This window comes from Cavia porcellus, unplaced genomic scaffold, assembly GCF_034190915.1.
Source record: "Cavia porcellus strain 051 isolate PalLab524CR breed Dunkin Hartley unplaced genomic scaffold, mCavPor4.1 scaffold_10, whole genome shotgun sequence".
In the NCBI taxonomy this organism is placed as follows: Eukaryota; Metazoa; Chordata; class Mammalia; order Rodentia; family Caviidae; genus Cavia; species Cavia porcellus.
In genome coordinates, this window is record NW_026947493.1 from 42,919,495 (window position 1) to 42,946,205 (window position 26,711).

A 26,711-nucleotide genomic window follows, 5' to 3' on the forward strand; every position below is an offset into this window, starting at 1 on the left:
TCCTTGAAATATTTGAGTCTAACTTTGTATACTATAGAGTATAAGCAAGTTTTTTATAGACAAAGAGATAATATAGAAATTGATGTTTGCTTTCTGCTAGCTGGTTCTAAATTCCCTGCAACAATTTCATTCCCATTCTTCTTGTGGTAAGGGAAGTTTATATTTGTAATGACATGGAAAAGTTATTGGAATTCTAGTAAGTTGATTCCAATCCACCACTTCCAATACAACCCACAGTGATAATAAAGACACTAACACATATTTATAATTATGAGGAGCCAAAAGGGTCCTAAGTCTGGCCAGGATGAAGCTCCTCAACCCAGGGTCCAGCCCAAACTTTACTGATTTGTAAAGAAGGGAGTGGTTTGAGGATGAGTGACTATGAGAATGGCAAACGTGTGAATACTGTGAACTAGCCTAGCTAGGAGGCCTGAAAGCACCTCTCAAATATGCAGAGAGAAAGACATGTAAAAAGACCCATCTGCATCACACAATTGAGGTAGCATTTAATGTTTAAGGGGCCAGTGGTTCAGCTCTGATTTGCAAATGTTTCTATCCTGGGAAATCATAGCCTCTTATCTCAAGGCTAGAACCCAGTTTACAGCCCCAGAGCCATAACTCTTCATTTCTACCCTCCCCCAACCCACCCCTTAGGGCTCAATCCTGTTTCAGGAGTCTGGGGCAGGGGACTAGACTGCTTTCTAGCTTCAAAGATTATGCATCAGCATCTCAGCTAGCCCTGTTTACATTGTTCAGAGCCAACTGAAGGGAAGAGGAAATGGCATATCCCGCTCTGTACAGATGAGTACATGGAGATGGGGCCAGGTTTAGCCAAAGTGGAAGTAACTGCTTTTCATTCAAGAAGAGTCATCCAGGTGGTCCTCCAAAAAAGTCAGCATAGTTGGCTCTTGTGAGGATTGTGAGAATTCTATAGTAAGTTACAAACTTTCACAGTTGTACTGTACAAGATTTACAGGTGCACTGTATAAGATTCACTTTGTGAGATTACAAACAAATCCAACACATTCCCCTAGAATAGAACGCATTGCAAAATTGAGGACTTACTGCATTTTAAATAGGCCTCTCTCCTTGGCTTGTGGGTAAAAGACTTTACTGTGCCTTCACATCACCTTCCCTTTGCCATGTGTGCATCTATAGTTTCTCTGATAAAAATGCCAGTCAAGGGCCAGATATTTAGCTCAGCAACATAAGTGCCTGCCCGGCAAGCACAAGGTTGTAAGTTCGATCCTCAGTATAAAAAAAAAAAAAGAAAAGTCAGTCAAATTGGATCAGGGCCCACACTAATGACCTTATTTTAATGTAACTTTGCATCCTAAGGGAGCCAAGTGGGTCACAGCTGTATCTGAGCTACATGGGTTATCGAAGCAGAAGGATGACAGTTCAAAGCCAGCCTGGGCAACTCTTAGCAAGATCCTGTCTCAGAACAAAAATACTGAACATCTGGGATGGCAGAGTGCTTCAGTTTCTAGTACACCCCACTCCGTCCCCACCACCTTGCAAAAGTATAAGCCTAGAGCCACATTCTGAGGTACTGAGGGCTGGGAAGTCAGCATAGGAATGCAAGGGTGGGGAAGGACACAATACAGCCATACCTGTGGCAGAAACGAGAACCTGAACCAAGGACTGTGGCTTCAGAACCTAGACGCGTAACTGCTCTACTGCTTTATTACGGCTTGATTCCTCATAGTTCCCCTGCCTGATAAATGCTTACTTGATAAGTAAAAAGAAAGGCCTCTTTCATACTCATTCAGTAGGCATTTACTGACCAGTAGTCACATATGTCTGGCACTATTCTGGGATGTTCAAGGCACTTACAGCTATGCACTGAACATAAGAAAGTCTTTGTTCTCAGAGATTACTATGGGAAAGTGAGAAAGGACAGACAATAATAAATGCTATGACAGTGATATTTGGCTTCTTTACATGGTGAACTGTTACAAAAGAACAGATTTTGAAATGACTACCATAAGGGCTCTTACAAAGTTCCTCGCTTAATAATTTCAAATATATAGGTGATAAAAAAAACTCACAAAAGGACTGAGATATTCAAGGAAGCTCTTCAAGTCCTTCTTCCCCATGTTAGACCAGCACTCTCAATCCCAGAGCAATAGATGAGATTTTAAAGAGAGATTCATAGATCACCTCACAGATCAGAAGGAAAATTTATATTACTATGACATCTGTAAAATGAGAAACTTTAATGAACAACAAGGAAAGTACCTTATTTAAATAAATAAACAAACAAACAAATCAATAAGAGCACCTAAAGAATGTAGGTTATACAAATGAACAGGAAAAGTCAGCCAGGGGGAGGAGGGGAGTCCTACATTTTTTAGATGAATATGCTGAAGCCTGAGCAATGTTTCTACTCAAACCCAGTTTTCCAGGGAAGGGAACTCAAGGCCTACAATAAATCAGCTTCCTTAGCTGAAAATCCACACTATCCTATATCAGGCAATGAAAATAAATTTTGGGAAATGCCAGGATTGTTATTTATACATTCTAAATAATAAGTCAATACAGGCATTGGGAAATACAAACACTGTGAGCCACTGGATCTTCCCCATCATCAACACTACTCAGGGAGCTGATGAGACTGCAGTGTACTCTGAGACACTGGCAAGGATACAGTGACACCTACCTGCCACTAAGAAGTCCTTCTCTTGCTGTCTTCCTTTAGCAAGCAAAAACACCTAGAAAAAGAAAACCATAGGCTATAGAATTTACTATATATGTACATAGTCATAGTTTTAGTTTTTCTATCCATTGTTTTCATAGATTTCTCCTAAAAATAAAATGGGCAAATGATCTTTAGAAACAATTTGTAGCTGAGGGACCAAGATTTAATGTTTATTAGGCACAGTCATAGCCCCCTACATATTCTTAATATTGCTCATGTGGGAAAACTGGTAAAGCACTTCATACAGAAAAGATTAATATATTTATACATGGTTGATGACTGCAAAGGCAATCCAAAGTCTGTGTAGCAATGCATCTGCTTTCCTTAAGGAAAGTTACTCAGGACTTACTTGCTTATTAGACAAACCTTCTCGAAAATGATTTACAAGCCATTCGCAGACTACAAGGGAAGAAAACAAGAAGTTACCACGAAGCAAGCCCACCCTGCAAATCAGGGCCATATGCGGACCACTGAGGGAACAGTCAGAGTCTCTTCCAGCACACAGGCTGGGAAACAAGAGCCAACACACCACCACCACCACCACCACGACAGGCTGATATGGTGAAACACAGACTGTGATGATAGCTGTTGAGGTACAATACAACTTAATGCTTGTTCAGAGTTTAGTGTTTCGCTGACTTTGCAGGCCTACAGTCAGTAGTCTGATCATCTATTCAGAGGATAACATGCAGTGTAGCACCTACGGGGAATCTCCTTCTGAAGGTGGTAGCCATTGTTAACTCACTATTATCTTGTTTTGTATCATTTTCATTGTTTTGTTGGTTTGGGTTTTGTCTTGTTTTGTTTGATTTTATTATATCTGATGGCATGGGCAGCTATTTCAAAGATAACATGATATGGTAGCAGTTTTGAATTTACTCTTATCTTGTTTTGTTGTGTTTTTTGTTTTTGTTTGGTTTGGTTTGGTTTGGTTTTTTTTTTTTTTTTTTTTGAGACAGGGTCTTGCTTATGCAGTTCAGGCTGGCCTTGAGCTCACTTTGTAGCCCAGGCTGGTCTCACTTGCAATGATCCTCCTGCCTCAGCCTCCTGAGTGCTGGGATTACAGGCATGAGCCACCATGCCCGGCTCTCTTATTTGGTTTTGAAGTCATTTATTGTATTCATTGTTTTATATGTTCTGTCAGAAGCTCTCTGCTGCTATTTTGAAGACAATAAGAGGCATTATGGTAACCATTGTTGATTTTGTATTGCTTTCAAGACCTATGTTATTTACACTGGGATTTCTTTGTGGGTTTTTTTTTTTTTTTTTTTTTTTTTTTTTTATCCATACCAGGGATTGAACTCACGACCACACACTTGCAAGGCAGGCCCTTATGCCACTGAGCTAAATCCCCAGCCCTACAATGGTTTATTTTGATTGGCTTTATTCTGTTTTATTTTGCTTCGTTTTATTCTCTTTAAAATAGAAATTCTAAAAATGATTTACAAAACTGTTCATACTTTATTAAGAAAATCACAAAAGTACTTCTTACTCATCACAATTTTACTTCCACAAATTAAAACGCAATTAAAAATAATGACTGAGGGCCAGGGGTTTAGCTCAGCGGCTCAAGTGCCTGCTGGGCAAGCATAAGTCATGAGTTCAATCCTGGTACCAAAAAAAAAAAAAAAAAGACTGAATGAATTAAATATTTTGAATGCATATCCCTAAAATTCTCAAGCTTGTTTGGCTTTTTACGTAAACCTTTCAACCATGTAGTGACCAAGTTCATTCTCTTGGGACACGGCAATGATTAATAAAAGCCATCAGATGGTGGTAGTTACCTGACTTGCAGGTAGTAAAAGTACACAAATGCAGGAACTTCATTTACCATTTTTTTTAAAACAGTAGGTGTTACATATTGCTCTCTGACAGCAGCACAATTTACAGAGAGCAGTACAACTTGTATCAGTTCAAAAAGACTAATGTAATTTTTACTATGCTAAGTTCTAATGTCCTGTACAATATTTGCTAGTTATTCTGTTTCTACACTACCCAAAATTCTAATGCTATATCTTCTTCATTTAAAAAGAAAATAATGGACATTTAGTATAGATTTCTGACTAAAATGCGGCAGTTGCAGAAAAAATTGCTCGTGATTAGGAAAACTGCAAAAATTATAATTTTCACTAAAGTACCTCCAAAATAAAATTTTAAATCAGTAATGATCCTTGTGGAAATAATGTGTTTTAAGAGCCCTTTTTTGCTATTTCATCAAATTGGGATCATATTGAATTCCTTAGACAAAAAATGCTCAGAAAAAAAAAAACTACATTCACTGTACAATTCAAGAATGAATGTATCATCCTTAACCATTTCTCTTATCAAAAAAAGGCAACTGAGAAACATTTAGAGAAGTAAATCTAAATTAATGTTGTTACATCCTCGGGTCACCAGCCTACCCTGGGCTTCCCTGGGTTTCTCTCTCTGTTCAATGTAGAAAGATGAAGAGGAGTAAGAAGATGGTGCAAAGTGGAAGTACAGTTTATTTTGAGAAGAAGCACAAAACTGCTCTAGGCAGTGGCGGCCTCAGAGCTGAGTAACTACTCAATATGGGCAACCGTCCTGTTTTATGAGGTCGGGGCCCAGGATCCCTTCCCTCGGAGGGTAGCAGCATATGATTCCCTGGTCAGCTTGTTGCTAGGGATTTGGGTGTGGTGGGTTAATAGGAAAACCTGGGTAGGCATAGCAACCAGCACAAGAGGAACCAGTGTAGAGTACTGCTGCACAAGGGCGAAAGCAAACCAGACGCCTGCTTCAGAGGCAAAACGATAAAAGTGGCTGCAGCTCAATCTCAGTAGAGGCTATTTTTCTCCTACTTTTCAAAGGGCCCACTCTACTTGGGTGTCCCATCTTTAGCTACATTTTCCCACTCTGGAATTAAGGGAAATAACTGCTCTGGCTACTTCTGGCTGAAAGGAGGTGTCAGCTGGGGCAATGAATGATGCCCATCAGGTGGTCAACATAGCTAGCAGGCCACAGCAGAAGGCTGAAGAAATCTCCATGGTTGGCTCCATATGGAGGCCCCCCTGCATTTTTATAGCTTTGATGCAATATATCTTATGATCCTCTGAAGAAAACATTGAGATCTTCCATGAGCTCACAAGGGTAGGTAGACTCAGGTGTTGCCTCAGTTGTAGCAGAGGGGAGTCATCCTCCAAGTCACCAGAAGCAGTCTCATTTCACCTGGAAGTGGTAAATCCAGGAGCTACATTCTGTCACCTTAACTGACGTAGAAGTGGGAAAAATCACCATGTATGGATCCTACCACACAGGTCTATGTCTTGGGTGTCTACAGCCTTGATTATAGTACCAGAGTTCCTGGGCAAAGAGAAACATACTAAGTCGAATGGTTTGTTTACAAGGCTGACAAAATTTGCTGGAAGTGAGTTAAGGATTTCACTTGCCTCAAGGCTCCCTCAGTTTCTTCACTGACCAGAGTATTGTTCCTGAGGAAGGAGCCTCCAAATATGAGTTCAAGGAAGATGGACCCTGAAATCTAGGATATTTTGAGCCCATAAAAGGCCACAGGTAGGAACTGTTCTCAAAGGGCCTTACATTCCTGTGCCAGTTTAAGCAAGTGTCTTTAGAGTATCCTGTTCTACCTGTGCTGATGACTGTGGTCACCAGGTATAATGCAGACAGTAATCACTACTGAGGGTCTTGGAACAAAAGACAAGGCCATTGTCACTTTGACAAAAAACCCCAATGACAAGAACTTTGACAAACTCTCTTGCCTTTTCTGACCTGGTAGAGTAGGCCTCTATCTACCCTGAATGTGTCAACTAAGATGAAGAGAAACTGACTGTCTCTACCTTCTGGCACATGAATAAAATCAAACTGCCAATCCTCTCCAGGATAGGTACCTCAGCACTGTTCCCACAGTGATTACAGTCAGGTATTTTGTGGGTTTGTTCTTAAGTATATCTCACATCCTTTGACTGTCTGCTGCAGTGTGGTTTTTAACATGGTTCCCTGAAAGACCTTAGTTACCAGGGAGAGAATATTTTTCTTTCCTAGGGAGCAGGTGTCATATATGCCTTTCATTACCTTCCAGGCCTGGTACTCAGGTAGAAAGACACAACAGTTTTGGAGACCCTCTCCCCATCTTTCTGAGTTAAGGGTCCATCACTTAACCTGGGCTTGTAAGACTTCTTGATCAGAGTACACAGGTGGGCTAGCAGGAAACAGACTGGCTAACCATGGAAGAATACTCTAGGGGTCAGGAAGCAGCCACCTTGGCTTCATCATCAGCCCTTTTACTGACTATGCTATGAGGATCTTGTCCCTTGATGCTCTGGGCAATGTACAACAGCTACTTCATGAAGCAGGTATACAGCCTCAATCACTTGTAAGCTCTCTAAAGCATTTTTGGAGGGGTGGGGGGAATACCATGATCGAACTCATGACCACACGCATGCAAGGTAGGCGCTTATGCTGCTGAGCTAAATCCCTAGCCCTCTAAAGCATATTTAACAGGGTATCCCTTAAAGTCAACAAGCCATGTTCCCTCCAAATATCAGCATGGGCATGCACAGCATAAAAGGCATACTTGAAATCAGTATAAATGTTTATTCTCCAGCCTTTGGCCAGCCTAAGAGCAATTAATTCTGCTTTTTCCAATGGTTCCCCTGGCAGATATAAAGTGACTAGGAATATTTGTATGGGCCCTCTTCTTGCTGGGGGCAGTCTTTTCTGAAATGCACTGGTTGTTTACACCAGTAAGAGTTTGGGTTCACCCTCTGATGTTTTTTTCTAAAAAGGCCCTCGAAGCGCAGTTTTTGGTTTCTGATTCCTTTTTTCTCCTGCTGGGTCTCCATGTTCCAGTTATAAAAGACCTTGGTGGCTTCTTTAAGACAGTCTTCTAGTCCTGGCCAAATTCTTTCTGTAGCCCCTGCCAACTTTAGGAGTTTATGATGAACTTCAGGGGCCGATCGGGCCAGGAATTTGTCTTTTATGAGGAACTCTATCTCACAACTCTGAGGATCTATGAGCATATGCTTTGCTACTGCATCCTTAAGTCCTTGTAAGAACACTGATGGAGGCTCTTCTTCCTCTTGGGAAATCTGTCCTGATGTCATAATTTACTTGTTTAATTCTGGCTTTCTTTAGTACCTCTTTGATATAATACAGGAAATACAGTCAAGCCTCTTCCCCTGGAGTCTGCTAATGCTGCGGGGAACTGCAAGATGGGCACACTTCTCCTAAAGGGGCCATAGGAAGGTCTTCTCCATTAAGCATTAGAAACACTTTCCCCTATGGATTTCATGATAGGAGTTTCCAGCCTTTCCTGCAGCTGCTAACGCCCTTTCTTTTTCTCTTGAGTTTAAGAAGGAACATCACATTCTCCCAGTAAGTCTGAACAATGAGTTCAGTCTCTTAACGGCTCTGCTGGTGACCCCCATCAGGGTCACCAGTAGAGCCTCCCAAATCTTGCCTAATCTCCCTTTGCTCCAAGTAGGTGAAGGACCTCTCTCAAATTATTAAGGGGTAACTGATAGGTTCTGCTAGCCTAAGGTTTAGCTACATCCTCCCAACTTGGCACCGAACCGAGAAACAACTCATCTCTCCAAGAGTAACTTCTACGTTTTCCTTCTCATTCCAGATATAAACTTCCCACTCCCCTTTTGCATGTGTGATGAACCCTTTCCAATCCCAAGACTCTTCAACCACCCAGGCATCCACCTCCAGCCCTTAGTAAATCTATCTCCTGTATTACACAGGCAGATGCTCCTTCAAATCAGCAGTTAATGTGTCATTTTGCTCACCACCTAAATTCCTCCCCCAGCCAGAACTGATAAAAGTAGTCCCACTTCTTTGTTCTCCTTTGAGAGCCTCGGTACCACCTGCCCTGTGAATCTCTCCCATTCCCACATTAAAGGCCTCCTCCTTTGTCTCCTTTTTATTTCTTTTTCTCTGCACTGCTTCAGATTGAGTGCCAAAAATATTCAATCAGTAATCCAGGAGGAGCTGTGGAGCTGTCTCAGAGTAATGAGGAGCTGGGCCCTGGCCTGCCCTTCTTCCAGGGTGCCCCTCTTCTCCTTTGGCTATCATTGTACAAATCCTGGTGCCATAGCAGTAAGGTGTATGTGCATGTGTAAAAAAACAGCTACACATAGGACACCTCATTCCATTTACCCTCCCTCTTGCAGAACAGATCTGATGAATCATGCTGTAGCTTAGTGTACCCCTCAACCCCCACCATCTCTCCCCATTCCCCAGAAGGTATCTAATCCAAACATTAGTACAATAAAAAATTAAATTTCTTTAGCATCTGGAAATCTAATCCGTTCCAATGTTTTAGGGCACATTCCAAGGATGAATGAAATAGAACAGCTTAAAATCGGGTTCCCATCTGGGGAAAAGCACAATCTAAGAAAGTCTCCCAATATGAGGGTGGGAGTGTCCTCAGAAACTGTTGTTAAAGGGATTCTATTACCGCCTAGAGTTCCCTGCAGTCAGGCTATCCCACTATTGTCAGGAGTTTGTCTGTACCACACCTGTGCTTGTACTGGAGCCATCCAAAGTACCTAAAAGATTTGCCAGTGCCCCATTAGCCACCCCAAGAGGATCTGTCTACCCTGTCTTCAGCATTTTAAGCCAAGGATTTACTCTTTTAGGGGAACTGGGGCCATCAGTCCAGAAGACAGGATCTAGGGCCCCGAGTAATGGAGATAGGGCTTGTACTTTCGAATTGCCAATTCGAAAGGCCAGGATGATGTATCTGATCTCCAAAAACAGTTTTTAAATTACTGAGAGCCTCAGCTTGTAATGTGGGGACCTCAGCACCTTGAGGCCCTGTAGCATCATCCATTGTGCATCTTTTTTAGCCTCTCCTACATTACCTTTCAACAGAAAATATCCACTTAGGTGGAACCTGGAACTCAGTGGCAGTCCCCCAGATCCTTTGCCACTCTAGATGGCAGGCAATGGACACCGTAACTTTATAAAATCTTGTTCCTCATCTAGAAATGTCTCTTTTGGGGAGTAGTAGAGTGCAAAGTGGCACATGAAATGGTAATACTGTACCCACTCAATGTGAAGGACTTGTTTTACCCAATTTCAGAAGCAAAAACAAGGCAGTGCTCTGACTAGAGTGTCAGCTTCTGTAAGAGCTCCATGTACAGTGTTAATGAAGCTCCATGTACATAGTGTTAATGAACTTTTGCATGAAGAACTGGACATCTTCCTGGGAATATCAGCATCAACTACAATCTCGCCTGGGTCAAATGCCAAGAATGACTGGATCAGGGCATAATTTTGGCTAATAGATCTTCCCTCCCACCTCCATCCCAGATAGGGTCCTGCCACTAACTGAACCAAGGGGAATTCCTTCTTGACAACAGACAGGTCAATTCAAATCCTTAATGGGGTGCAGAGCAGGACCTCAGTCTCTTAGCAATAACCATGTCAATATAAACCTCAGACCAGGTGTAGACCAGACTGCAAAACAGGGTGTCAGTTCTTTATGGCATAGATACATCAGTATAATCCCCCAACTTAGTTGCCTGTAGCAAGTCAGACTTTTGTCTGGCAGCATCCCTCAGACAAATCATCACTTGGCTCTAGGAGTTACGGGGTCCTGTTGGTTCCTCTAAGCCCACCAGGAAGCCATATACAGTGCCAAGTTCCTGAACACTGCCTTTTAGCCATATGAGGGAGGACACACCCCAGAACAGGTACCCTATCATCAAGAAGGTCCCAGCTAAGAGATTCTGATCATGCTAGATTATGATCGGGGGGGGGGGGTCTCCTGAAAGTGAGGGAGAAGAGGATGGAGTATTCTCCCCGCGTTAACTACTGTTCAGGCTGGGTTACTCTGACCATGTCCAGTGGTCTTCATGGGTTTTTTTGTAATCCAGATAAATCCCCAAAATATGTCATGTCCTGTGGGTCTGAGTTTGCTAGCCTAGCCTCAAACTTTCTTGGGCTTGTCTCTTTCTTCAGTGTAGAAAGACAAAGAGGAGTCAGAAGACAATGCAAAGAAAAAGTAGGTATTTGCGGAAGGAAGCATTACTGAGGAATAGGAGCCTCAGAGCTGGGTAACCACTGAATATGGGGCTGCGGTTCTGTTTTGTGGGGTAGAGGCCCACAGATCCCCCTCTCTCCAAGCATAGGTGGAATTGACTGGTGGTCAAGTTTGTTGCTAGCCATTTAGGTTCTGTAGGCTCACAGGAGAACTACTGTAGGCATGGTAACTTGCACAAGGAGGAACCAGCAGAGAGTACTGCCTGTGCAAAGGAAAAGGAAAATCAGACTGCCTACTTCAAGGGTAAAAAATCACAAAAGGGGCTGTTTTTCTCCTACTTTTTAAAAGATTTATGTCCCTATTCTTACCCTATCTAAGGACCCACCTTTCCCTTCAATGCAGTATCCAAAAAATTAAGAACTTGCTTTTTAAAAAAAAGTTTTATTGACCAAAGTAGCTGCATATTGAAGAAAGATGAAAAAAACAATACTTTAATGTCTTATCTTCCTATCCTATTTGGTGTGTGTGGGGGGACCCTTTCCTTATAGGTTCACTTTTGTTAATTAGAAATTTCATAACAATTGCTATAAAAGTATAGTTGCTTTTTCTGACTGCATCTCATTTTTTTTGCCTTTATGAGGAATGTTTTCAAAGCTCTGGAGAGATAGCAAAGATGAAAAAGAGGACTGGAGTCAGAAATATTTGGAAAACAAGCACAAAGAATAAAAGAGTCATGCATGGGAGCTTGCTTCATTAACAATGAAAATTAAAGCTCAGCCAACAGCATCATTTTAAAGGCAAAAACTTATTTAGGAAGGAACTGAAAACAGGAAGCCTTCAGTGTGAGAAGAAAAGCCAAAAAGGGCAACGGAGATCACAGGTCAATTAACAAAACAGACAAACATTTATAAATTGCTAGGTTCTGATAATTTTTCACTGGATGCTGGGGACCTAAGTACCCCAGCTGCCTGTATGAGGGGTACCACAAAGCATGAAACAAAAGTCAGAGATAATATTAAGAATACATATAGAGGGGCTGGGAGGTCAGTGCTTCAGGACTGGCAAAGAAAAAGACCTCTTCAGCTGGCCCACTTCTTTATTAATGGGTGAGAACTACAGGCAGGAAGTGTAGTGTACTTTTCCTGGAAGAGCCAGGAATGAAGAACAAGTTTAGCATCACAAAAGGAATGGGATACCTGGGTACCTGCTTCCTTTGAACTGTCCTCAGTGGACCTTATCTTGCCCTGTGAGTGTCAGTCACAGCCAGGGACCATGAAGCCTGAGCCTTAGCTGAGAGACAGCAGGAGTTTCCATATACCATCAGGCCCACAAAGCAAGAGTAGACTCAAATGGAGCTAGCCTCATTTTACAATTTGTGGTCCCCAACAACTGGATCTTGAATGTAGAATTTTTTAGAAACCACTTCTTGTCTTAAGGAGTTTCTTTCTTGTGTAAGAATGGAACAGTAGTCATGCTTGTCCTTAAAGACAGGCACCCCCCAGCTGTTACAGCACATCAACTCTTGCTAGAGAAGGGAGAAAAGATAAGGGTGCATTCCATAAATTGCGGGTGAAAGGATAGGGAAAAAGATACATTTGTAGGAAACACACTATGAATAAGTGAGAATCCCTTAATCTCTTATACCCATGAGAGTTCCAAGGAGGACAGTTATGACATAAATTTTAAAGAGTTGCCAGGACCAGCTCAGAGACATCCAAAAACAATCATTCTTCTATTAGGTAGAGGGGAGAGTTTGATTTGATCACCATGCAGGAATATCCTGATAAAGTGGATGGAGGCAAGAAACTATTACAGATGCTCTCAGGATATTTCTAAGACATGTATCAATCAAGCAGCTGGCAACAAAGAAGCAGCAGCTAAACTGGGTGATTTAATAAAGATAAACAATCACATCTTATTAGGCTTTTTCTTGACATTGCAGTCTTGCCTACAATAAGAATGAAACAAATGGGTCAGAGATTTAGCTCAGTGGCATAAGCGCCTGCCTGGCAAGCGCAAGGTCATGAGTTTGATCCCAGGTACCAAAAAAAAGAAACAAATGCAAGCCAGAGAATACCACTTACCCATTTGCTTTCATAAGGTGCTTTTTGTTGCCAATAGGTTGTTTTGTTTTTATAGTACTGGATCAAGAAGAGTTTTAAAGTCCCAAATATGAAGCTTACTATTTTTGGTCACTTTGAATCTAACACAGCCAACACTAATACCCTTTCAATTTAGAAAAGCCTATAATGTATTGTTTCAAAGCCATGTATTAAATGCTATGATGTGTAAAGTACTTAGTGGAAGTAAAATTCATTCTCCTATCTTAAGCAAAATTAAAATCCATTTGGACTATTAAAAACCATAAAATATGAAACAATTATAGTTCATTTAAGAGATGGCCTATATGATCCAGACCAAATAGTGTTTCATTCAGTGAAAAAGAATCAATCTCTGCTCTTTTTTTTCCTATTACAGAAGACTGAAAGAAAATCTAAATCCCACTAATTTATACTTCTTATTAAACATTTTACCATACTATAGTACAGAGAATCTTTTTCTTCTACTAGAACTATTTTGAAGATATACAGTATATTAGTTATTGTTATTCTCTCATTATTATGTTATAAAATTTTATTTGATTTAGCCTTGGTCCCAAGGATCACTGACATTAAAAACTTGAGCTGGGTGTAAAGGCAAAGACACAGTGGGGGGTAAAAAAAAATCCTAAAATAGTTTTTCCTAAAAGAAAAAAAAACAACTTGAATGCTGAATTTCAGTTGAGTTTAAACTGCTATCATGGTCAGCATGACCTCTTCCAGTCTTCAATGTATATAATAATCACTCAGGAATGTTATTAAAATAAAATTACATCTGAGCTGAGACTTGAAATTCTGTCTTTCTAACAAGCTCCAGGGTCAAGATACGCTGCTGGCTAGCAGACTATACTTTTTGAATAAGAAGATCTATGACACTGCAGAGAAGATTACCTCCTTCCTTTTTCATCGGTGTAAATAACAGTAACAAGAGAAGTTAACACTTTACAGTTTTTCTTGTGTAGCAGGAAATAATATTTCATATCTATCACTTCATGAATAGGGATTAGGTCCAACATGCCCAAGAAAACATAGTAAACGATAAACAAGCAAACTGAGTCAAGCAACCTCTTTTTTAAGCCAATATATAACACTGCCCTAGCTCCCTGAGCCATAATGAACATTAAATAATAATTTGGCATTTAGTTAACCTTTACTGAGTACCTATTTCGGACCTGTTCTGAGCTGCCCTTGGGACATAGTACAACAGCCCCATAAAGTAAGTACTCACAGTATTCCCATCTAGGAATCTGTTTAAAAGGTCTAAAGAAGACAGGTATGGTGGCCCTGGCCTGTCCAGTACTCTGGGAGAAGGATGAGAGCGTAGCGAAGGTCCAGGATTTAATCCCCAATACAATAAAAAAAATTTAAAAAAAATTAAGCCCTAAACAAGTGACCAAAGGTTAAATACTGGCACAACGGGGATTGGAATCAGACAGCAAAAGTGAAGAGCCCGGCGGGGTCTTTTATCACGCGAGAAGGCGATCCAGGAGCGAGCGGCTCAATCCGCCAGGGTACCGCAGACCCGACTGCACACCTCCCTTTCCGTGGATCTGAACCTCTCCGCTCACACGTGGGACTCCGAAGGCGGGCTACGACTGTAGTGAAATAATTTGTTTTCCCCCGGCAGGGTTTGCTACTGAAATACCTTTACACTTAGGCTTGACACTCTCTCGACCTGGAACCTACGCAAAACGCAGCCCAGAAACTCAAACCGCCCGCGCCGGATGCCGACCGCCTCCAGCCCGGTGCATCCCGGGAGTCGAAGTCCCAAACAGGTCTTGTAATACCGCTTGCATCCAGGCTCTAGCCTAGGGCTCCACCTCTAACGCCATCCGCTCTCCAACACCGCCCTCTGCCGGTCCTTCTTTAGGTCGTCCCAATTCTGAGCTAGTTCCGAGTGCCCCGGAAGTTAACCCTTCTCTTCCGGGCCGAGTGTCTGAGTGCACGTGGTTGCATTGCCGGTACCTAGTCCAGGGCTCTTGAGAAAGTAACTTGTACAGCTGCACTAAAGCGAGGGAGCTGAGCTGGAGCCATGGAGGGCCCCAGCGTGGAAGAGCTGCTGGCGAAGGCAGAGCAGGACGAAGTAGAGAAGCTGCAGCGCATCACGGTGCACAAGGAGTTAGAGCTGGAGTTTGATCTGGGCAACCTGCTGGCTTCAGACCGGAACCCCCCGACGGTGCTGCGGCAGGCCGGACCGGCGCCGGAGGCCGAGCTGCGAGCCCTGGCGCGCGACAACACGCAGCTGCTCATCAACCAGCTGTGGCAGCTGCCCACCGAGCGCGTGGAAGAGGCGGTGGTGGCGCGGTTGCCGGAGCCCACAACCCGCCTGCCGCGCGAGAAGCCGGTGCCCAAACCGCGGCCGCTTACACGCTGGCAGCAGTTCGCGCGTCTCAAGGGCATCCGTCCCAAGAAGAAGACCAATCTGGTGTGGGACGAGGTTAGCGGCCAGTGGCAGCGCCGCTGGGGCTACAAGCGCGCCCGCGACGACACTAAGGAGTGGCTGATCGAAGTGCCCGAGAGCGCCGACCCCCTCGAAGACCAGTTTGCCAAGCGGATTCAGGCCAAGAAGGAACGTGTGGCCAAGAATGAGCTAAACCGCCTGCGTAACCTGGCCCGAGCGCACAAGACTCAGCTGCCCAGCACAGCAGGCATGCACCCCACCGGACACCAGAGTAAGGAGGAGCTGGGCCGAGCCATGCAAGTGGCAAAGGTCTCCACCGCCTCGGTGGGACGCTTCCAGGAGCGCCTCCCCAAGGAGAAGGCGCCCCGGGGTTCGGGCAAGAAAAGGAAGTTCCAGCCCCTTTTCGGGGACTTCGCAGCCGAGAAAAAGAACCAGTTGGAGCTACTTCGCATCATGAACAGCAAGAAGCCTAAGCTGGACGTGACGAGGGCCACCAATAAGCAGATGAGAGAGGAGGACCAAGAGGAGGCCGCCAAGAGGAAGAAAATGGGCAAGAGAAAGGGGGGCCGACAGGGTACTGGGGGCAAGAGGAAAGGTGGCCCTCACAGCCAGGGAGGGAAGAGAAAAGGCGGTGTGGGAGGCAAGAGGCAATCCTGGCCCTCAGGTTTGGGTGGCAAGGGCAAAGGAGGAAAGAGGAGGAAGTAGTAACTTTCATGCTCGGACTTGTTCTGCTAAGGAAGAACAGTACTGTATATACAAAATGTTAAGTTGTGGAGGGTGGGAAATGAAGTGACTGTTGCCTTCGTTGAACTTGGCAGCTGCAGGGACACAATTGCTCTCTCTCCACAGGTGTGTTTCCCACTGTTGTACAAATTAACCGAGAACTTAGCTGAAGATAAAGGTGTGTTTGAGAGCATAAGAATTGGGCAAATAATTGGTTTGAAACCAGGAAAGAATTCTGTTCTTTAAGAGTCATGTTTTTATTTTAATTTTGGATATGGCGTTAAAACTTGGTCGTATTTCAGGAAGTTAATACGTGATTTACACATTCCTACATTATTTTTATAACAAACTTGTATGATTATGAGAAAGTAAAAGTTATTTTCTAATTGGATTTACAAAACTATTATAAAGATTATTTAATGAAAGTGTGTCTGTTTAGTACTTTTAACATTTTGACTATTGGTAGAATGGACGTGAAGTTAGTGACCTAGGTACCCGGCACAAATTATTTTCGTTTCTTAAAAACAGAAAATAGGTAAATTAACAGTGTTTTCAATGAGGTCATTTACTAGAAAAACTCAAACCTTTTGATGTTAAGTATAAAATTAAAAGTAGTACAACTGATGTATGTAAAAAACAACTTCCAGCACTGTACACACTGCTGTATGTGATAAATTTGGGCTACACTAAAAATAATGGTAACCTTTTTTTTAGGCAATACGTATTTCTCAGTATTTATAATCTATTTGTTTGGGAAGAGAAAGAGACTCAGAAAACCCTTAATCAAAATGTCACTGTCTTTCGATTAATTTGTTAAATTGTCCCACATCGATTTGATTAGGAGACAAAATGTTTATAGCTAACCTGGGTCATCTTTTGTAGGAGTCTTTACTTTGACTTTAGTAAACTCATCACCCTACAAGTAAGTATCTCCTGGAAGTGATTCACAGTAGATCCAGAATTGGGGGGTGGGGGGGCCTCACTGCAATAGAGTAAATCAGTTTGCTCTTTTTGCTCTGACAGTTGATAGGAAATTAAAATTAGGGAGTAGCCTTGTCATCCCCTTTTTAAAATGCTGTCCCATTTGTACAGTATAAGGTCTCTTAGAATTGCAGTGAAAAGCTAGATCATAATAACATTATTAATAATGTGAATGTTTAGTACTGCTAAGCAATCCCAGGGTATAGTAGTGTAATCATAGCAAGTTCTAACCATCCACAAAACTATCTAATGCCTCCTGGAGCAACTTCATGAAAAACTCTTCACAAAACACAGCTTTCAAATTCTGACATTTTGTGGTTGATTGTTTTTAGGCTTTGATTCCACAGTGGGATACAGTACAGGGACTCTAGATCTTTTTTTTTTTAAGATTCTGAATTATAGTTGAAAATTTAAATGCAGTGACCTTGACACTTTAAAAATAAGTTAAAGGTATCATTTTAATGAATTCAGAAAGGAAAAGTGCGTCGTTCCTCTGTTTTCCCCAGTCTCCATCCTGTAAAGAATAGAAGCTTTCATGTAGAGTCTTAAAAGGTGGCATAGGGTGCAGTTTCCTTCTGTGGCAGTTTTAGAGATGGATCCTCGGACCTGGCAGCTGGGCAGTGGTAGCCCTGGTTCTGGCTCCGCGTGGGAAGATGGTCTCAAGGTCCTGACCCACTGCTTCTTCATAAAGCTGGGTCTGGCAACCTTGCAGCCTTGCAGAGCAGTGGCATTGGCAACCCAGGGGCAGGTGGAGTGAAGCGGCCGGGATTGGCCAGCAGCGGGGGCGTGGCGGGTCTGGTTGCCAGGAGGACCTTTCGCAGCCATGGCCGCCGCAGCCCGGGCCCGGGTAGCACACTTGCTGAGGCAACTGCAGCGTGCAGCGTGAGTGCAGGCCGGCGGGGAAGGAGGGTCGGAGGGCACGTATGTAGTGCAGCATATGCTCGCATGCGACGGCGTCACAAAATGTGCATTGCATCTTGAGCTGTGTGGTTATGGCACGTTTTGCAGTGTTTTGCTACCACTAAGGAAACAGGCCCAGCCAAAAAGACCTGGTTCACACTGGCAGGCAGTGCAGACCTTGGGGCAGTGGCCAAGACAAACTGATATATCCACTCAACATATATTTACTGGGTGCTATGTGCCAAAAACCAAGTCTGTGTAAGTTTTGCGAATACAGTGCTGAAAGACTGGAACAGTTGGAAGTTTAATGAGTAGGGGGCAAACAAAAAACCTGACCTGTTAACCCCAGCAGAGGTTGAAGGGGGGAAAAAATCACAAGGAGTTATGCTTCTGACAGTTATGGGGAATCTGTCTTTTAAATGTTAGGACCTGACTTACTGCCCCTAAAAATGCCAGGTACATAAATAGTAGTCGTCTGACAAATATGTTACTTGTTGAATTCCAAGTACGTAAATGGGCTTTTTAAAAAATGGGAAAGATTGAGGTTAACAGTGGAGATAAATTGGGAGAAGAAAGAGGAACTAGAAAGGAATTTCAGGTAAAGGAAAAAGCAATCCCAAAAAGACAGTTACAGTTCTAGGATCCAAATGGAAAGCCTGGGCCCCACACAGTGGGAGATGAGAATAGGAAAGACAGTGGTGAGAGAATAAGAAAAGCTGACCTTTCCTGGACACCTGTCATTTGCCAGCTACTGTCCACACACTTTATATGTACCATTAAGAGCACTAATTCAACAATGAAAACACTAATCCTACAACAAGCCTATGACATACTGCATTATTGTCCTCTGTTCTAGATAAATAAAGGTATGGAAAAAATAATTTGTCTAGTGTCAGTGAATGACACAGCCATAATTTGAATCCAGATGTTTTGCTTTCACAGTCTCTGGCCTCTGCTAAGAAATTGTGTTTGCTACTAAAGTAGCACTTCTCACACTGAAACATTAGCAGCCCATAATAAAAGAATTTCATGGCCAAGTTAATTTGGGAAGCCACTTAACCCCGAATAGCCCTCTTAGAAAATCAGGTTATACATTAACACATAAAGGGATTCTAACAAGGCCTGAGAGAAATTGTTTGTGTTTAAATTCTTTGTTCTAAACTTGTGACTTCATACAATTGTCATACAACTCATACCCTTTGGTACCAGTATTCACAAAATGGTTTTGGAACAGTTGCATGGGGAGGGAGCATGGCATGAGTAGAATGATGTCACCACATTCTGGTGACTGGAGCAGAATGGCTATCGATGTGCAGTGAAAAGTTTTGGAGGTTTCAATGGGGAGGGAGGCACAGTAGTGCAGATCACAGGGAAAGTCAGTAAAGACTGCCAGGAAAGCTGACGGAAAACAAAAGTTATCCCAAAGAAGAGGGAAGGAAAAGTATGTCCAGGCAGAGGGGCTGGGGATTTAGCTCAGCTGCGTAAGCGCCTGCCTTGCAAGCGTGAGTTTTATCCCCGGTACTGATAAAAAGGAAAAAGGCAAAAAAAAAAAAAAAAGTATGTCCAGGCAGGACCATGATAGGGTCAAAGTTCTGAAGGGAGGAGAAAGAGAAAGATTGTGGCTCATTCAAGCAAATTTTTTTTTGCTTGAATGTTCCAGAAGCCAAACCTCAGAGATGCAGCACTATAAAGGGCTAAGCTGGAAACAGCAGCCAGCTCAGCCCTGTACTTTATCTGCCATAGAAGCAACTTCAAGCAAGCCAGTATCACCGTTGGACTGTCCTGACAAGGACCAGGAGAAGTGGGTAGATTCACGTGGACAAATTTCTGAAGTTTTGATGCATGGTAAAGCGCAACGGAGAAAGGAAGGACAGAATGGACAAAGGAGGGACAGAATAGTTGAAGGCAGCACAGGATAGAACCTGACACTTAAGGAGTGTGTAGGGAGTGGGGGGGACTGAGAGGAAACCCAGCCAAACAGGGAGACCTGGAGGCCAAGAAAAAGAGTTCGCCCACCAAGCATGGGGTAGCTCCTTGTGATCAATGCTGCCAGGGAGGAGCCGAGAAGGCTGAGAAGCCAGGAGCCAGCCTTAATGCTGTAGAGGCAGCAGCCTGGTTCCATGAGCCAGCAAGTGTTTTGCAAACAAGGAAGTTAGCATTTGTAGGCCAATAGGGGAGAAACAGGTGAGTGATCCTGAGAATTTCAAACATGAAAACTTTTAAGTATGATGAGAAGGACCAAGCAATGGAGAGTTCTAGAAATACAATATATTATGGATTAAAAACTGGTGGCCACTTAACACTAGCTGAATTAAATCAACATGGTGCTAAATGTTGATGTTCCACCTATGGAAAGTTGCCAGCATTAATAGAGACATGGAGGAGAAGCTAGACATTGTGGGTTCTCCTGTGTTGCTGTTTCGAGTTGTTGGCTCTTCTGGAGGAGCTCATCATGACTAGCTTCCCCAGTGTGAGGTCAACCATTGTCATAGGAGGAGCTCAGGATCTTGCTAGTGAAAGTAGCTATGGTTCACCAGGGGCTCTGGTCCTTACATTGAGCATCACTTCCTGTCTCTGGAGGGGAAGTCATGTGCCCTTTAATCTCCAGGAGAAACTCATCATGCTGGCTTTCTGGCATGTACTCAACTGTTGTTATCGTTGGAGGAGCTCGGGGCCTCCGTGTCACTGAGCTTGGTTGTGGTGCTTTTCAGGGCAGCCCTGGTTCTTATTCTGAGTGTGACTTCTTGCTCCAGTGTAGAACCCTCAACCTACCAGCACAGCTCCTTCACCCCACTGGCATAGATTTTCTAGCTTCCACTGCTGACCTTTGGGCCTTCCTAGCACAGATCCATAAACAGACTGGTGTGAGGCCTCACACTCTAGACCTCCAGCTGGACTCGTGGGAGGCATTGTCATGGGCTCTAGGTCTTCATCTGGACACATGCAGGACATTGCTGTGGGATTCAGGCCCTTCACTGAATATTCTATGTCTTTAGTGTTGTGGATAGGTTTCCTACACTTCCTTGTGTTAACTCTGAGTGACCATCATAAATAATATTATAAGTTATGTGTCCTGATTCTAACTGTTCTCCTCACAACCCCTGACTACAACACAATACAAATGGAATCCTTAGAAGGCAAGAGGGTAGGACAGGCATCTCAGATAAGGAAAGAGGTTGAGACAGAGTAGAGGGAGGAGGTAAAAAGAACTAAGCCATGTCATGTGCATGTGCCAACTACCCATGATGAATGTATTCATTATGTACTGCAAACATGGACTCATAAAAATCCAAAAAGTTTTTTTAAACTGTGAGCTGAGGTAGCCTCACAGCTTGAAATAAAGAGAAGCAGGTAGGAGGAGGAAGAATGTACGTCTTGGAGCTTCGCGTTGGAAAGCTTTATGCCTGAGTATTTTTCTAACCTGTGCTTGTTCTTGAAGGCTTCACTCAGTGCAAGTCCTGGAAGGTGAAGCCCACCCTGAGCGGAGAGATCGAACTGTCATCAGCCTTGGTCTACTTTCCTGTCCCCTGCGAGAGCCCCCTTTCGGTTGTAACCGCTAGGTGGCAGCCTTGACTTGTATCTCACTCCTGCTTCCAACCTACTTTGATTTCTCCAGTTCTCAGAAAGTTCTGAGATCTGGAGGGCCCCTAAAATCCATTCTTTCCCGCCTTCCACCTAGGATGTTTAATTCCAAATTTGAATTTTGGCAGAATGGGGCAGAGGTCACGCACTCACGTAACTGCTGAGACCTGAGTAGGATAATGTCCAACCGACCGTTAAAAAAAACCCTAAGCAGGAAGAAAGAGGAGCCAGAAGACAGACTGAGAAATAGGCTACGCCCAGGACAGGGAAAGTGTCCCAACTTGGCGTGGAAAACCTGTGGGGAGGACGGACTTCGGGGAGCGATGGGTGTGCCGGTGTCAGGCTCCTGGGGGTCTCCCTAGGACATAACAAGCGCAGAGCCTGGGGCTGCATCCCTGCCGCCCCGCAGGGGTGGGGACCCAAAGAGGTGAGCAGTGAGGCCTGTGGGTTCAGGGAAGGCTTCCCAGAAAGAACGAGACCAGAGCCTGTGTGAAGAAAAACTGCATACCTTAAAAATGCAGAGAGCGTAAAAGGAAAGTTGTTAGCCTGCTGGGTGAGCGAGAAGAGGCCTCAGGACACAATTAACTTAGGTGGGTTTGGTCATAGCTCCTAAACTTGTGAGAGCTGGGTCCCTATGGAAACCAAAGACACCGTCTTACCCTCCGTGTACCAGAGTTTGCATTTTGACTTCACTTTTTCCTTTTCCTAGATGCCAGTGCCCGACTCATTCTCACACTTACTCCCAAGGTAATATTATGTATTTTTACACATGCCACACTTCTGGTTTCCACTACTGATGTTTATAATATGTTTGGGCAAAGTGTAAAGCAAGAAAATGAAGGTGTGTGAAAGTTGATGTAAACAGCTACCTTTTCACTATGAAGCTGGTTGTATGTAGCTCCAGCTATTCAGGGTGAGTGCTGATTATATGCTGGTTATGAGTTTGGCTCGGGTATGTATTTGAGACGATTTCTATGCCTTTCTGTTTTAAATAGAATATTTGCACTGACAGGATTTTAGAAATGCCTCCGTTTATCAAACAGAACTAATCAAGATGAAGTCTTTGGATAGTTCTAAGACATCACTAAAAGTAAAAGGCTAAAGAATAAGGTAGTTCCTAGAAGGAAAAAATTGTTCATTATTCTCATAATGAAACAGTTGTTTGTATGCATTTTAAAGTAACATTTTATGTCTCAATAATTAAAAATAATGACAAAAGACTTCAGTTCTCACTACTGTCTTAATTCTTACCAAACACCATTGTTGCAGAACAGCAGGAAGCTTACTGTAGCTTTAGTAAGTCCTCAGAGTGTCACATGAATTACTAACACTGAAACTGATTTTACCTCATGGAAGAAAAGGCCAAATCTAAACAAGGGACTGACCATGCAGGATGCTAAGCAGAAGTCCACAAGACTAGGCTGGTGAGGAGTAGAACAGAGACCTTACTAACCCAGGCTTTGTCCTGCCTGAAGAGTGGCTCATCCCTCAGGACAAGCCCCCTAGTCACATCAGCAACATAGAGGCATAATTTTCTTTATACATGTACCCTACAAAATGTAAAGATCTCACTGTGATAAATCTCCTCTGTGGGGGAAAAAAATCTTAATTCAAATAAATTGCACAGGTGCTGTTAAAAGTATAAGCAGGACTTAGGGGCTGGGGATTTAGCTCAGCGGCATAAGCACCTGCCTTGCAAGCAGGCGGTCGTGAGTTCGATCCCTGGTACCGATAAAAATGAAAAAGACAAAAAAAAAAAAAAAAAAAAAAGTATAAGCAGGACTCAAGAATTTGCTGGTCGTTGTACCCAAACAATAATTCAACAGTCTACTCTGGAGGACTGTTTTAGCATTATATTTTCCAAAAAACAAGTTTTTTGGCTGTACAAGAAGTAGAACCCAGGCCCTTGCACATATCATATAAGTGCTCTACTACTGAAGTACACCCCAGCCCTGGTTTTTAATTTTAATGGAAAAAAATACTTTAAATATGTATTTTCACAAAGTCAGCATCAAGTTAGCATTACATTTTATTTTAAAATGCAATTATTGATTTTAATTTTATGTACAATCATGAAACTTGAAAAATATTTTTAGGTAAGCAAGATGCTTATGTTCACTGCTATGTATTTCTATTGAAAGAATAATACTGATGCTTTATTTCTGAGGCTTACTCTGATACTGTGTTCTACATTTCCAGCTCCTGGAATTTCACCTTCTGGGAAAACCACAGATTATGCCTTTGAGGTAGATTTTATTAATCCATTTTTGTCTTTTATGCATGGCCTGGAGGAAAAAAAATTATAGTATTTTGCTAATACATTAGAATTTCTTTTGAAATCTGTTATTATTTGATGTTCCATAACCTCTATATGATTGGATCATATATAGCAAAGTAACTTGTATGAGTAATGGAATATAAATAAGAGCATAAAAATGTTTAATGGCCTCTGGGCGTGGTGGTGCACTCCTGTAATCCCAGCACTTAAGAGTCTGAGGCAGGAGAATCATTGTGAGTTCGAAAACGGCCTGCGCTACAAAGTAAGCTCAAGGCCAGCCTGAACTGCATAGTAAAACTGTGTCTCAAAAAGACAAATAATAAGAAAAAAAAGAGAAATGTTTAATGGCTCTCTTCTATACAGCCACAAATTCCCAATTTTATGCATTCCCCAAGTTATATATTCTATGTTACTATGTTTTGTTTTGTTTTATTGTCTGTTTGTATTGGTTGGTTTTTGGTTTTGGTTTTTTTTTTTTTTTTTTTGAGACATGGTTGCCATGTGGTTCAGGCTAGTCTTGAATTCACTAGATAGCCCAGGCTGGCCTCAAACTTGCAGCAGTCCTTCTGCCCCAGCCTCCAGAGAGCTGAGATTACAGGTGTGTGCCACTATGCTAGCCCTCTATGTTAAAACTTTTGTAGTTATAAATACCAAAAGAGGTCAAAATAATCTGAAACAAGAGTAAAGGAATTATTAATTCTGGCACATTTTATCACATTGTAATAACATATTACTTGTAATTATTCATTTAAATTCCTGCCTCCTTTTAATCCAAGTGTCATAAATTGCAATGTCACCAAGGGCTTAAAGATCACAGGTTCCATATGAAAGGGACCTCTACATGCTTGTTGCTACATGGGAATTGCCAATTATTTAAGAGAGATACAAGTCCAACTGGTCCAATTGGACTTTTCTAACCATAATTTTAAAAGAGTTATTAGTCAATTTAAAAAAACAGAAAGGAGAAAAATTTAAACAGGTCAAACAAAACATGTCTTCACCTCAAAAATGACACATCATCCACTAGTATGGATTTTTTTTTTTTTTTTTGTCTTTTTTGTTTTTACCGGTACCAGGGATTGAACTCACGACTGCCTGCAAGGCAGACGCTTATGCTGCTGAGCTAAACCCCCAGTCCCTGAGAAATAGCTTTAATACCAGAGTCTAGCACAGTGCTTGGAGCATAGCCAATACTTGGCAGCTGTAGATGAGTGGGCAGATAGGTGAATGCATGTGGGTGGATACATGCATGCAAGGATGATTGGATGGATGGATGGATGGATGGATAGATGAAACATACATGGAGGAAATAATAACACTTAAATTTGAATGTAATTGAAAGTTAATTTAGGTGTGTAAGTGTGAGAAGACAAGCATTTGAAACTAAAGGAACATTGAGAATTTATGATGTTTGGAAACAATATATAAGTATTTCCAATGGGCTGGAGCAAAGTTTGTTTAAATTGTGAGGCCAGATTGTGAGTGACCTGGAGGACCATGCTGTGGAGTACTTTATTCTCAACAGTGAGGGACCATTTCAGACTTTTAGAAACGTGTAGCCAATTCTCCAATACTTCTTATAACTGTCTTTTTCTCTCGTTTTAGATGGCTGTTTCAAATATTAGGTATGGAGCAGGAGTTACAAAGGAAGTGGGCATGGCAAGTATTTGAGATGTCTAGTCTTCTATAAATATGGTGTGCCATTTAAAACAAATGCTAACAGGCAACAACCAAGTCTTTTATTTTAAAGACATATAATGTTAGGTTTGCCCAAAGGCTCTGTTACAATTCTGTTTTAGTCAAACCCAATTTATGGGTTTTATTTGTTTGTTTGTTCAGGATCTACAAAACATGGGGGCTAAAAATGTTTGCTTGATGACAGACAAGAACCTTTCCCAGCTCCCTCCGGTAAAAGCAGTAATGGATTCCCTTGTGAAGAATGGCATCAATTTTCAACTTTATGATAATGTGAGGGTAGAACCAACGGACACAAGGTACTTTTATATCATTTACTTTAAGCGGAAACCAGCACACATCACTTGTTGAAAACTTGCCCCAAGCCTTATCTAATGGCATGACAATTTTTTTATGAAACGTGATATAATGGTTTTTATTTTCTCTTCTCCAAGCTTCATGGATGCCATTGAGTTTGCCAAAAAGGGAACTTTTGATGCTTATGTTGCTGTGGGTGGTGGCTCCACCATGGACACCTGTAAAGCTGCTAATCTGTATGCATCCAGTCCTCAGTCTGAGTTCCTCGATTATGTTAATGCCCCCATTGGAAAAGGAAAGCCTGTGTCTGTACCTCTTAAGCCTTTGATCGCAGGTGAAGATTTCTTGTTTTGTTTCATTTTGTAACTGGCAAAAGTTAGGAAAGATACCAGCTATTAATTTTAGAGTCTATGTTTCTGAAACTTTCTGATTTGTTCATTTTGAATCAATGCTGTATTCAGAGACCAAAACAAGTAACAATTCATTCATTTTAAAATTTTGATCTTCATATGGCACAGAGAGACAATTTGGGTCAGTGGGAAGAGGTGTGCGGATTTAGGCTGTGGAGTCACTGTGTGGAGGAAGGGAAAGTCTCTAATGACATTTGATTAGATCTCTCGATTGGCAGGCCTGTCCTCCAAACCCATCTGTTTTATCCAATTTTGCCAGTCACTGTGCAGTTTAAAGAGAACACTTGCTGTTATTTTTCAATGACTCAACCCCTTCTCCCACATAATGGCTCTTCAGCTGACCTCAGGCTTTGTCTTGTCCCTGGGACATGTGGCCAGTATGGCTGCATCATTCTGGGTGACATCTGCTCCATGGCTGCTCAGGACACAGACACACAAATCAATATCAAAATAGTTTGTGTGTTCCATAGGAGACCTTAATGTTTTCCAGAGGTATTTTGCTGTTCCATTTTAATGACTGCTAGTATATTGCTATTATGTTTTTGTAGCTAAAATATATTAACTAATTGACTAACCCCAATAAACAGCCTCTGTTTGCTCTCTCCTGCTTCAGCTGTGAATGGTCTCTGTAATGGGACACAAGTTAGTTGGTGACAGATGAACTGCTTTGATATG

The 26,711-nt window shown here is 42.3% G+C and overlaps 2 protein-coding genes across 6 annotated transcripts in view; both read left to right on the forward strand.

Moving 5' to 3' along the window:
* Positions 1-14,682: 14,682 nt before the first annotated feature.
* On the forward strand, positions 14,683-16,318 carry Rrs1 (ribosome biogenesis regulator 1 homolog). The gene has a single exon (XM_003479944.5). It carries the CDS (start codon positions 14,802-14,804, stop codon positions 15,873-15,875), a length of 1,074 nt encoding a protein of 357 aa, XP_003479992.1. The 5' UTR covers positions 14,683-14,801; the 3' UTR covers positions 15,876-16,318.
* A 183-nt stretch (positions 16,319-16,501) lies between these two features.
* Positions 16,502-26,711, forward strand: part of Adhfe1 (alcohol dehydrogenase iron containing 1) — a 42,709-nt gene continuing 32,499 nt past the window's right edge. For 3 of the 5 annotated variants that reach the window (XR_010050158.1, XM_003480070.5, XM_023561652.2), the window contains exons 1-6: positions 16,502-17,756; positions 22,066-22,103; positions 23,556-23,602; positions 25,240-25,293; positions 25,474-25,628; positions 25,764-25,960. Coding sequence is in view for 4 of the 5 variants with exons in the window: in XM_003480070.5 (XP_003480118.2) it covers positions 17,698-17,756; positions 22,066-22,103; positions 23,556-23,602; positions 25,240-25,293; positions 25,474-25,628; positions 25,764-25,960 (550 nt within the window). In the remaining variant the exon portion in view is untranslated. The other 2 variants (XM_063257395.1, XM_063257396.1) reach the window with 2 other exon arrangements.

Bases quoted from the DNA above. Each gene is read 5' to 3' on its own strand.
- Rrs1 (XM_003479944.5), top strand. From the start codon at position 14,802: ATGGAGGGCCCCAGCGTGGAAGAGCTGCTGGCGAAGGCAGAGCAGGAC.